Below are 12,612 nucleotides of genomic sequence, written 5' to 3' on the forward strand. Positions count from 1 at the left end.
AGTCGGCGGTGTATTACTAATGGTTGAGCTAGCTTGAGCCCAGCTACATCAAACAAGTGCCCAGTTAAGCTTGGCATGTTTTCACGAAATCTTTTCGAAAATAAATCAAAAAGGGAAAGAAAGAACGAAAAGAAAGAAGGAAAGGATACTGGCATATGGTAGTTGCCTTTTTCTGAAATTTTGCCCATCATGTTTTTCCATTGTCATGCCAGGCTATATGTATATGAATTGCATTATACTCCCCAGGTGTTGTAGGCGATCGGCTTGTTGGGAATTTACAAGCAGGTACATAGTATTCTGAACGCAGTGCTCATGCGGCAACGCATTGTATGTTGTATGCAGGAAGGTGACGGAAGTATCCCCGTATCCCCTCCTCGGGGCAGAGCCCAAGATCCCAAATGATAAAGAGCGCAAAGGAGCAAAGGGGCTTGCAGAAGCCCCCAACAGCTAGCTCGATAAACCTTTCCAATTCTCCTGGTTTTTTTTTTTTTTTTTTTTTTTTTTTTTAATAAATTTCACGGCTTTTGACTTGGGGACGTCGGATAGGGCTTGGTGCGCATACGCTTCTGCTGGGCGATTACCTCCCAAGCATGTGGAAATACACCTTAGGCACCTCCTTAGGAAAGAGGTACTTTCCTAGTAATCAACATCAACAGGTAGGTAAGGTACCTAACCTAGGCAGGTACCAGTACCTCCTACATGCGCCAAAGCAACTGTTGTAGGCATGCTTCGATGGGAATCTTTACTCTTTGTTTTCTTATCAGCCAGGTGAACTTGAACTTGCTCACGGGATTCCGATCCTGCCTTTAAGCACGCACATAGAGCCATTGCGGAAAGACGTGTGCTGTGCTGTGCTGTGATATGTCGATACCGTGCCAAATAGTACTTAGAAACACCAAGGTCACGCATGTCGCGCACTGTGTGTGACCCACTCGCTGTTACCCTAGCCTTAGGGCGGCTCGCGGCCCCTCTGGAAAGAACAACCCCACCACCTCGACCCTACTCCGTACGGTACTTTGAGGTCACCTTCCGCCTGGTGGATACTGAGGTACAGTCTGCCATTTGTTTAGTCAGGAAAGGGTCCCTACGCCAGCTGGATGTGGAAGGCCTGGCAAGGAAGGGGAAAAAAAGGAAAAGTCATTTGAGAAAACTTTCCCTTCTCCTCTCCCACACTTGCACCAACCCTTTATCCCAAAAAAAACCCAAACAGGAAAAAAAAACATAAGTCGGTTCAGAGGTACGGTCCTAGACCTTGTTCTCTGTTCTTGCTCTTGTTCATCACAATAAAAAAAAACCATCAAAAAAATTTGAAAACCCCCAAAAAAAACCTTTTATTACCCGCTTCCCTGCCTTTGTTGCAGATACCAAGATCTTCTTTCCTTCTTTTTTTTTTTTTTTTATAAACAACACGGATAGTTTCTAGTCTGGCCGTCTGTCGCATCTCGCTGGTCTTGCTGCGCTCATCTCTCCGCCACTTGATTACCCGGTGTGTACAACCAACTCACATTTCAAACTGCTTCTTGTCTCTCAAGTCTACCAACTCGGTCTATTTCGGTTCATCACCCTTGTTCTCATATGACCCCATTCCCGTGACCCTTGCTCGCCTCTTCGCCTCTTCTCGTCAGAGAGTCATGCATTCTAATCTTTGATTCTGTATATTAGCTTTGAAAACCTTCGTCTTTGCTCCCTCCCCCAAGCGACGAAATGGCCGTCAACGCTTCCGGCGCTGTTGATCAACTTGCCAACGACCTCAACAACACTTCCCTCAATGGCGGCGTTGATATCAAGCCGACGCTCGACACTAACGTGAGCGCTGGCTCCGAGGATGCTTCGGTGCCCACTCCCAATTCTGCTGCTCCTCACCCCCAGAACTCGGCTTCTCTGTACGTTGGAGAGCTTGACCCATCTGTTACCGAGGCCATGTTGTTCGAGCTCTTTTCTCAGATCGGCGCCGTTGCTTCTATCCGTGTTTGCCGTGATGCTGTCACCCGCCGTTCCCTCGGATATGCTTATGTGAACTACAACTCTACCGCTGACGGCGAAAAGGCTCTGGAGGAACTCAACTACACTCTCATCAAGGGCCGCCCTTGCCGCATCATGTGGTCCCAGCGTGACCCTGCCCTCCGCAAGACGGGCCAGGGCAATGTGTTCATCAAGAACTTGGACGTGGCCATTGACAACAAGGCTCTCCACGACACCTTTGCCGCTTTCGGCAACATACTAAGCTGCAAGGTTGCTCAGGACGAGAACGGCAACTCCAAGGGTTACGGTTTCGTTCATTACGAGACGGATGAGGCTGCCCAGCAGGCCATTAAGCATGTCAATGGCATGCTTCTCAATGAGAAGAAGGTTTACGTCGGTCACCACATACCCAAAAAGGACCGCCAGAGCAAGTTTGAAGAGATGAAGGCAAACTTTACCAACATTTATGTCAAAAACATTAGCGCAGAAGCGTCTGACGAGGACTTCCGTGACCTCTTCGAACAGTACGGCGAAATCACTTCCGCTTCTCTGGCCCGTGACCCGGATGGCAAGAGCCGAGGTTTTGGTTTTGTAAACTACACCGTTCATGAGCATGCCTTCAAAGCGGTCGAAGAACTCAACGGAAAGGATTTCCGCGGTCAGGATCTCTACGTTGGTCGTGCCCAAAAGAAGCATGAACGTGAGGAGGAGCTTCGCAAGTCTTATGAGGCTGCTCGCCTGGAAAAGGCCAGCAAGTACCAAGGTGTCAACCTCTACATCAAAAACCTTGATGATGATGTTGATGACGAAAAGCTTCGCCAGATGTTTGCCGAATTCGGCCCCATCACGTCGGCCAAGGTGATGAGAGATTCTCCTACTGAAGGCTCCGAGGACGAGGCCGACGAGGCCGACGAGGCCGAGGCCGAGGCCGGAAACGAAGAGGCCAAAGATAATGAAGAAGAGACGGGCGACAAGAAGGGTGAACGGAGAGGCGACAAGAAGTTTGGTAAGAGCAAGGGCTTCGGTTTCGTCTGCTTCAGCAACCCCGACGACGCCACCAAGGCCGTCGCCGAAATGAACCAGCGCATGATCAACGGCAAGCCACTGTATGTTGCTCTCGCGCAGCGCAAGGACGTACGCAAGAGTCAGCTTGAGGCTAGTATCCAGGCTCGCAACCAGTTGCGCATGCAGCAGGCCGCTGCCGCGGCTGGTATGCCTCAGCAGTACATGCAACCCCCCGTCTTCTACGGCCAGCAACCCGGCTTCATCCCCCAGGGTGGACGTGGCCTGCCATTCCCCCAACCCGGCATGGGCATGGGCGGTGTCCAGGGAGGTCGGCCAGGCCAGTTCCCAGGATACCCTCAGCAGGGCGGTCGCGGCGGCGTCCCCCAGCAGATGCCTCCAACCATGTACGGCATGCCCGGACAATTTCCTCCTCAATACGGGCAGCCTAGCACCCCGCAATTCATGGCGGCCATGCAGGCTCAGCAGCAAGCTCTGGGTGGTGGTCGTGGGGGTCCTCAGGTTGGCCGTGGTATGCCTCCTCCCAATGCTGGTCCCGGCGCAATGCCCGGATACCCTCCCAACAATCGCCAGAGCGGTGCGGGTCGTGGAGGAAACAGCCGCAACAGCCAAGGAAGCGGCACCAACAGCAATAACAGCGGCCCTGGGCATGCTCCACGCGGCGAAAGCAGCACCGTCTCCATGCTCCAGGGACAGCTCGCTGCAGCCCAGCCTGCGCAGCAGAAGCAGATTCTTGGCGAAATCATCTTCCCCAAGATCCAGGCCATCAACTCTGAGCTGGCCGGAAAGATTACGGGTATGCTGTTGGAAATGGACAATACGGAGCTCATCAACTTGTAAGTGCCTTGTTCAGGTGTTTTTTTTCTCTCTCCAATTCTGGGTTTTTGCCTGGGAACGGCTTGCTAATGTATTTTTTTTAAACATAGAATCGAGGATGATGCTGCCCTCAAGGCCAAGGTTGACGAGGCCCTGGCCGTTTACGACGATTACGTCAAGTCTCAAGGTAACGACAAGATTGGAGGCGTTGAGGTTAAGAAAGAAGATGATGGCAAGGCGTAAAAGAACAAGGCCGGATTTTCTCATGAAACCCATCTTTGATGCTTTCCGTTTTATTTCCCTTTGCAAGTATCTTTTTTTTTCTTCTTTTTTTTCTTCTTTTTTTTTTCTTTGGAAGCTCATTGATGGACTCTGGTTGCGGGGATATCTCTTATATTTCGGACACGAGCAAGGTGGGAGGCAAACAGAATTTTCATGTCCAGTTGGAGGCCATGGTATCCGGAAGGTATGCATCATGTACAAATAGACTTTTTTCTTTTCTTTTTTTCCGTCCTTGCGCAAAGGAAAGAAGAGCATCAAAAGGTGGGAAGGCGGGCGCAGCGCCCAATGAGGAGGGTACGAGGGGCGATGAGAATCAGGGCGAGAGGAGAGTTTGCTTATCAACACCCGGCGTGGTGATTGCGAGCCACAGGATGGAAGGGGGGAAGGGGATAGAGCCCACCCGGAAGGCGTTGAAAAGTTTGTCGGATTGGTGAGAAGGCCTTCTGAAGTATGCTTATATACCCCTTGCAGCTGAATTTGATGGATTGACCGAGATGCGTAGATGCGAGGGGCTTGATGGGGGGGGGGGGGGGGGGGGGGGAGACGGGGTTGGGTTGGCGTGGCTCCTGTGGACGTGACGGGACGTGACGGGGCGTGACGAGACGAGACGAGACGAGACGAGACGAGACGTGACTTGCATGTTGCGAATGGGCTTGAATGATGCTACGAAAACCAGTCACCTGCGCCGGCCCGTTTGTGCTCTTTACAAAGATGCTGACAATAGATGATGATGATGATGATGACATTGCCTCTGCAAGCAAAGCGCCCTGATGCCAATGCCCACCCACCAGACTCACGCCACTCACTCCAGAGCACCCCGTATCCAAACGTCGAAACAAGGCCACGCGAGACATTTTGACTTTAGATTGCAGATTGCAGATTGCAGATTGCAGATTGCAGATTGCACACTGCATATTGCATATTGCACACTGCAAATGCGCCGCATGTTTCCCCCGTAGCCCGCTTTGCCTTTTGACGCCGCGCCGCGCCGCGCCGCGCCGCGCCCGATGGGAATCAGCAGCCGGGCCAGAGGTATCGAGTCGTGCCGAGTCGTGCCGTGCCGTGCCGTGTCGTGTCGTGTCCTTTTTTTTGCTTCTTTTTTTGTTTTTTTTGATTTTTTTTTGTTTCCCACGAGTTAGAGGATGTATGTGGAATGCCGAGGCCGTACTGAAAAGAGGGAAGGGAGTAGAAAGAACGAAGGGAAGAAAACACGGGCCCAGGCTGATACGGAGGGAGGACGGGAGAAGAAGAAGAAAAAGGGGGATAAAGCACGTATAAAGGGGGAAATGGAAAGTATACAGCAAAAACAGTGAAACGCGCACACGTCCCCTGTGTTGATGGCAAAAAAAAAAAAAAAAAAAAAAAAAAAAAAAAAAAAAAAAAAAAAAAAAAAAAAACACGAATCCACGTTGATATTGCGGGAAGAACCAAAAAAAAAAAAGAAAGAAAGAAAACCAAAGCCAGGGTAAAACAAGAAAAAAGAAGAAGAAAAAGAAAAAGAAAAAGAAAAAGAAAAAAAAAAGAAAAAGAAGAAGAAAAAGAAAAAAAAGAAGAGACAACCCCCCCCCCCCCCAGATTCACCATCACCATGACCCGTCGCCTATGGTATTGCCCGGGTCAATCGCGCGCTGCGCGTACTTGTGGCTCCGGTCGACCGAGTACAGCGTCTCCATGACCTTTGTCCTCTGCTGGGCCCGGATGTCGGCCAGGTAGTCGCGCACGCCGGCCACGCCCTTGATCTGGTCCTCGAGCGTGAGGGTGGACGAGTTGAGCCCCCGGACCAGCTGCGAGGCCAGCTTGCCGCGCAGGCTCTCGAGCGACGACTTGAGGGTGAGCAGCTTGCCGTGGTGGCCGACCAGGTCGCCCTTGTTGCGGACCGTCTTCTGGCGCACGTTGTGCAGCAGGGCGCGGTTGCGCTCAAACTTGCGCAGCTGGGCGGCGCGCGGGCCGAGGATGCGCGCCCACAGCCCCGACAGCAGCTCGGCCTGGAACTCCTCCTGCGTGGAGGACTCGTGGGCCACGGTGCGGGCCAGCTTGAGGAAGTGGGCGTCGATGTCGTCGAAGAGGGCGAAGAGGGAGACGGAGTTCTCCAGCTCGGCCTGGATGGCCTCCTCGAGCGTGGAGAGGAGGTTGTTGAAGAGGAGCTGGACCATGCGCTGCTCGCGCTGGGGGTTGGACATGCCGAAGACGGCGGTGGTGAGCCGCCCGAGGCGCGTGGGGGTCCCGTGGCTGTCCTCGAGGACGGCCGTCGTGGTGAGGAAGTTGTGGATGTTGTCGTAGGCGTGGGACATGGACGACGGCGGCGGGCGGCTGTTGAGGCGGTCCAGGTGCATCCGGGCCCAGTCCATGACGCTGAGGATGCTGTCAATGTCGCCGTCCACGTGGGTGTGGAACTTGGTCAGGTCCAGGACGAGCTTCTTCATGGCCTCGCTGATGGCGTCGAGGTTTTCGACGATGATGTCCGCGTCCGACATGCCGCTGACGCGCACCGACTCGGCCAGGTCCCACACGGCGATGCTCGTCGACTGCAGGTCCTTGACGTGCGCGACGGCAGGCTCGGAGAAGTAGATCAGAGGTTCGAAGGAGCGGGCGATGCCGGCCACCTTGACCAGGTCGCCGGCGGGCCGAGGGGCAGCTGGTTTGGTCAAGACCCTCAGGGCGGAGACGGACAGAAACGCGACGAGCACGCTCGACAGGAGGCATCGCCAGCTCTTCGTCAGCAGTCGATACCGCGCTTGGATGAATGCGACGGCGGCCTCGATGAGCTTTGTCCGCTGCTGGACTTCGGCGCGAACCGCGAAGCGAAAGTCTAACGGGGGTTGCGGTCAGGAGGGAGCAGAGCATCTGGAGAAAGGAATCAAGCCAGTCGTGGGGGGGGGGGGAAAGGGGGCAGAGAGCGGTGTTTTGGCCAGAGACGTACAGTTGTCGGGCCCTGGCGAATGCCGCGGCTCCTTTGCAGAGGCGGCGGCGCTTGCTTCACGGCCGATTCTCACAGTGACGTCTTCGCCGCGGTCCGGGCTAGGGCTGCGTCCCTTCTCGGGACTGAGGCTCCCTTGTGGCAGCCTCGTACGAATGGCCTGATGGAGGATGACATCATCATCGTCGTCGTCGTCGTCGTCGTCGTCGTCGCCATCGTCGTCTGACATGCGAGCTGCGCCTCTCGCAAAGCGCTCATGTTCTGAATGTGGATGGGGGTGGTGCTTCCAGAAGCCGCTGCTCCGGTCTCCGTTGCCGAGCCTCCGCCAGGCCGGCGGCGAGTACCCACCGACCGAACCTGTTTCTGAGTCCTCGAGCTCCTCCGTTGCCGGCTCGCTGGGCAGTGCCGACGAGTGCCGCATCGATATCGGGCTCGCCGGGGATTCGAAGTCCTGCAAGGAGGCGTCGAGCCCTTCTAGGGGGTCGGCCATGTCTCGCTAAAGTGCTGCCGCTGCTGCTGCCGCTGCTGCTGCTGGCGCTGAAACAACGGGCGCCGCTGGCTGCCCCACGCGCAGCGACCAGAGACTGGTCCTGAAGCACGAGCTGACGGCCGCGCGGGTACGGGGCCAAAGGGTTGCGCGCAGCACTCGTCCTGCGCGCAGGCGTTGAGGAAGGGGCGGATAATCGGGAAAAAGACGGCAGCAAAGGCGCAAGCTGGGGAAGAGCGAAGCGCGGGAGACGGATCGACGGCACGCTGGGGATGTAGGCGGCCAGCAGGACAAACAAGACGGTGACGGTTGCGAGCCAGGTGCCTGGCGCGACGTTGATGCTGATGAGTGAAACGTTGTTGTTGACAGTGACGAGCGAAGGCATGGGGCTGGTGAAGAACATTGGGAACCCTTCGGCCCATGGGAGACTGACGACGACAAGCCAAAAAAAAAAAAAAAGAGCCCTGCCTGCCTCGTCTCCTGCCACCCCCCATCCGCCCTCAAAGCCCACGAACTCGATCGCAGTCCCCGCTCACTGAGACGGGGGGGGCTCTGGTTCTTCCGAGTCCTTGCGCGGAGCGTGCGAAGCAGCCTTTTTCCCGGGCCGCCCAGATCAGAGAGCGCCTGGGGCCGGGGCCGGGGCCGGGTTCGCGTTCGTCGGGACAAGCAGGCCAGGCAGCTTTCCAAAACGACTGCCGCGGTGCAGCCGGCGCTCCGTGAGCGGGCAGAGGGGATGCTGGCAGCGGTGGCTCGAGGCTGTCGAGCACGGTCAGTGTGAAACGCAGTCTTGATGATGACGGCCTGGGTCGCTCGGCGCCTTGTTGCCGTGGTGCCGGTACGTCTTGGGTCCGGACGAGACGTGGTTGCAGAGAGCCTGGGGTCGGGAGGGAGTCGTCGAGACGGCGAGGATGCGCAAGCATGGTTGGACGCTGGAAGCTTGCCGGGGAAGGGAAGTCTTGGGACGGCTTGGCTTGCCGTCACTGGACTTTGCTGGAGCAACTTTCGCCCTTGGGGAAATCGAAGAGGTTGGGAGAGGGGCCGGGGGGTGGGGTGGGGGGGGGGGTGGCCCCAGCTGGAGGGCGGGGGAAGGGGGGAATGCGCGCACCAGCCAATCATTCTTGACCCGCTAGCCACCACCACCCACCATCCACCACCAGCTCACTCTTCGAAGCCTCGAACCGGTGCTGTCGTGGGCCCAGCCCAACCACAACCAACGCTGGGTTGTCTTCCATCATGGGAGACGGCCATGCAACCTCAACTACCGGGTGCAGTGCGGCGTGCCGCCTTGGTCCTGTGCATGGCCAACTTTGCTCAAGACGGGTTCGTCCTGTCAGGTCCGTCGACCAAGGTACCTAGGTGGGTAGGTAGGTAGGTAGGTACCGTACCTGCTTGTCGAGTTGTTCCTTCCTCGTCCCTGTCGAGGGAGGGCCGCACCTGCCCTGCTGCAAGAAAGGGCCCAGACTGCCGCAGCCCCACATTGCCAGGGATGGCTCGAATGGCTCGAATGGCTCGAAAGGCCCCCGCTTCATTCATGCTCAGCTAACCCCAACCCATCCATCTGAAGCATGACATGACAGTCTACTCTGGACAGTCTACTCTGTAATGACTGGTAATGACTGGTCTAATAAACTCGCTTGCAACTCAACGAATCGGGAGGCTGCGTACACTAGATACAGTAACAGGCACCAGACACCAAGCACCAAACACCAGACATCATCAATCACAACGCATACACCTGTGCCGCACCGCACCACTGGTCCGCCCGAGGGTCCCCAGTCTTCAACTTCGTAAACCCCGCGCCCCTCCTTTCCGCCTGCCAAGCAAATTCTCCCTTCTCACGGATCCGAAATGAACCGCAATCACCTCTGGCCGCCCACACCATGCCGCCTGGTTGCGACGACGGAAATGGCAGAATGAGTTGGGCATGGCGGGCCCGACACCCGACACCCGACACCCGGCAGCCTCGTAGCTCCCCCTGTCTATAGCTTAGCTAGCACAGTCTTTGTAACATACCCATACCCATACCCCCTGACAACTCAAGCGAGCTCGCGTTGGCCAGCGCTGAACCGGACCCGTCCCTGCTCCGAGCCGACACAGCATTAATCAATCTTAGCATTGGCCAGACTCCGGGCTGCTGCGTTGCTCAAGTTGTTCACCTGCTTGACGGCCTTTTGCTTATACTTGCTTTGCTTGCGAAGCCTCTTTCTCGCCACCATGACCGGCACCGAGCTTTTGGTCACGAGATAGTTGGAAAAGGATCCCAGAATAACACTGCTCCATTTGTAAGTAAAGGCCCGTTGTGACTACGCCGCCGTCGCCAGCGAAATAACGAAAGGGGGGGTGGGAAGGGGGAAAGAAGAGACAGAGAGAGAGAGACAGAGAGAGGGAAAACGGGGAAAAGGTGGCATTGGACGGGGAACAACGTACCCCTTCAAGGCACTGCGTCCCCTGCTTCCAATCACGACCAGCGTGGGATTGATCAAATCAATCATTTCCGTAATCAAATGTCGTGGGTTCTTGCAGTGCAGCACCTCTACAATCACTCGGACTTGTAGGCGTGTCTTCCTCAGCAGTCGCAGGATCTTGTCCGTCATTTCCTGAATCGCTCGGTGTCGCTCTTCCGCCGCCCTTTGCAAGTCACACCTCTGCGACGGTCCCGGGGAAGATGCCGGTGTTCGACCACCTGCAGAGCCGGGGCGCGACTGCAGGGCCGAGGCCCTCTTCAGCTCGACAACCGGAGTCACGGGGGCCGGGGTTCCCTTGGCGTTGGCGACCGAGTTGATGGCTGCTGCTTGCTCCCTCATGGCCTTGGCATCATCCGGCACAAGAGACGCTTCACTAGTCACGATGCCGGTTTCTTCGTCCACGCAGTAAATCGCTATCAAGGTGTCGCCGTCCCGAAGTACCGTCCCGATTGCCCATTCCAGGGCATGAGTGGATTCGTCGCTGAGGTCAGTAGCCACCAAGTACTTTCGGAGCCTTCGATGATCTTCCTCGGCTGTCTGAACAATCTTGTGATAGTCTCCGCGGTAGATGATGCGGATCGAACGGTGCGAGTCTGCTGCTGTTAAAATGTTGGTCATGGAAAACGAGAGCATCTGAGCCCGCTTGATATCGTCCACATCTGCCTCTTCGTCCGAGTCAAACATGGACTGGTTTGCCGAGGCCGGATTCTGATCATAGCTGGTATGAGGGTGTATCCCTGTTTTGGACGGCTTCACCGTGTCGCCCGAAGTGTTTGTAATCATTATTTCTGGCTCCAACAGTGACCTGTACGTGTAGGTATGACTTTCCAGTGACGCAATTTTCGAACCTGGCAGAGGGGGAAAAAAAAATTTTAAAAAAATTAGCCAAGCTCTTTTTAAAGCCTTCACTTGCCAATGATTCGACAAAACACATACGCTCTTCATCCGCCGCAGCCAACAGGCTCAGTGTTTTCCGGGTGCCCTGTCCAGAACGAGAGCGAGAGGCAGCATGATTGCCTTCTTCATGAGCATCCGGATTCAGCGACCTCGGAGCCTTCTTACGGCCGCGGTCCTCGTCATCGGATGAATGAGGCTCCTCGTCCTCACTGGACTCGAGATGCTCGCCATCTGGTCCCAGATAATCCTTTACCAGTCGCCCCTCTCCGACATCGTCCGACTTTTTCCGCATGGGCAGTTGCGACAAGCTTCCTCTAGAAAATGCCAGGTTCGCGTCCGACAGCCTACGATAGGCACTGTTTATATCCAGAATCTGCCCATCATCTAGCATGGCCTTGTTCGGCGGCAGGGCGTTTTGGAAAGTAGCGGGCGACCTAGAACGAGCGGCCCAGCGTTCGTGAGGTGACTTGGATTTGTTGTGACCCAGTCGCCCGGATACAGAAGAGTTGCGGCCGCTGTCGACTGGCAGTTGCAAGCTGCTCAAATCAGCATTTCGAAGCGCCTCACCAAATACCCCGCTCGGCAACCTTTTGCTGCCGCCGCTTTGAGCCAATCGCTTCGACCCATGAGTCCCAGAGTACTGGGGCAGAATGCCCGAGAACTGATATTCGGACGTGCGGTCAGAGTTTCTTGCTGAACGCGAACCAAAGTCGGCCGGCTTGAACGCGGCATCCGATGATTTCCGCAAGTGATATGAGCCCTGTGATGATGCAGAACGAGCTTTGAAGAGGGGTTCATTCGGCGACGTGGGGCTGGAGCTTCGCCCGTGGACCGATCTGGGAGTCAATGGAGAATCGACATCGAGCATGCTTCGAACGGGAGCTTGCGTTGTTGCGACGGGACCATCAATATCCAGCATGCTTCTCACCGGAGCCTGGGTTTTGGGGGCTTGCGAAGAGCTTTGAGGTTCTTCATCGATGTCAAGCATGCTTCGAACAGCAGATTGAGGTGTTGTTGTGTACGGTGACGAAGACTGCATTCGCGTCGGTGAGGTAGCGTTGTTGATGTTTTTGTTTTCCAGCAGGGCAAGCACCTCTTGCCTCTCCATGTCGAGCATGGCATCGATGCTCATCGGACGATGGTCTGCCATTGTAGCGAAGGGGGAAAAACCAGAGTTTGCTCCGTGTACGGTGGAAGGCGAAGACTGCACAGGACTGCAATTTTATTTTTCCCCTCCCCGTTTTGCAAACGCTCAATCGGTGAACCGTGGAAGGATACTTGATAAATACTAGTATGATGGAAACAAAAAAGACCCAGAAGTTTCTCGCGCCAGCGGGAATACCCAGGTTGTATGTGACGTACAGTACGACGGACGACGATGAGTCGCTGATCTGTCGCACAGCGTTCACACGAGAGACTTGGCCGAAAAAGCTCCAGATCAAACCGGCATCGCGTTGACGTCAAGTATCTGCTGCAATCTCTGTTCAGATGTTTTGCGAGGCGGTGCTGGATCGGAGAGCCCCTACAGGCGGCGGCATGCGACGTCGTCACGACACACCAGCGGCGGCGTTTGCTGGGGGCAGGGAGGTCTACGGTCTTCCAGAGAAAGGGGAAAACCAGGCGTTTATGCAGACTCGGCAAGTCGAGACCAGAAAAGTGTTGGGAGAAGGTACGGATACGGCGGTCGAAAAGAAGGAGGAGTCGTACAAGAGCGACACAGAGGAAGGAGGTGGGACAGACCGAAAACGTCTGGTTGAAGTGAG

General features: G+C 55.6%; 4 protein-coding genes across 4 annotated transcripts; 1 reads left to right on the forward strand and 3 right to left on the reverse strand.

Moving 5' to 3' along the window:
• Positions 1-1,704: 1,704 nt before the first annotated feature.
• On the forward strand, positions 1,705-4,044 carry UV8b_04613 (uncharacterized protein; the record flags this gene model as incomplete). Its single annotated transcript, XM_043142111.1, has 2 exons — positions 1,705-3,821; positions 3,912-4,044. The coding sequence occupies 2 exons, from the start codon at positions 1,705-1,707 to the stop codon at positions 4,042-4,044; spliced, it is 2,250 nt and encodes a 749-aa protein (XP_042998045.1).
• A 1,622-nt stretch (positions 4,045-5,666) lies between these two features.
• UV8b_04614 (uncharacterized protein) lies at positions 5,667-7,872 on the reverse strand (the record flags this gene model as incomplete). The annotated part of the gene is made up of 3 exons (XM_043142112.1): positions 5,667-6,892; positions 7,004-7,474; positions 7,569-7,872. 3 exons carry the CDS (start codon positions 7,870-7,872, stop codon positions 5,667-5,669), a joined length of 2,001 nt encoding a protein of 666 aa, XP_042998046.1.
• A 115-nt stretch (positions 7,873-7,987) lies between these two features.
• On the reverse strand, positions 7,988-8,407 carry UV8b_04615 (uncharacterized protein; the record flags this gene model as incomplete). The annotated part of the gene is made up of 1 exon (XM_043142113.1): positions 7,988-8,407. The coding sequence occupies one exon, from the start codon at positions 8,405-8,407 to the stop codon at positions 7,988-7,990; it is 420 nt and encodes a 139-aa protein (XP_042998047.1).
• A 1,179-nt stretch (positions 8,408-9,586) lies between these two features.
• UV8b_04616 (uncharacterized protein) lies at positions 9,587-11,999 on the reverse strand (the record flags this gene model as incomplete). The annotated part of the gene is made up of 3 exons (XM_043142114.1): positions 9,587-9,758; positions 9,915-10,800; positions 10,889-11,999. 3 exons carry the CDS (start codon positions 11,997-11,999, stop codon positions 9,587-9,589), a joined length of 2,169 nt encoding a protein of 722 aa, XP_042998048.1.
• Between the last annotated feature and the right edge of the window lie 613 nt (positions 12,000-12,612).

The sequence above is a fragment of the Ustilaginoidea virens genome, chromosome 4, assembly GCF_000687475.1.
Source record: "Ustilaginoidea virens chromosome 4, complete sequence".
In the NCBI taxonomy this organism is placed as follows: Eukaryota; Fungi; Ascomycota; class Sordariomycetes; order Hypocreales; family Clavicipitaceae; genus Ustilaginoidea; species Ustilaginoidea virens.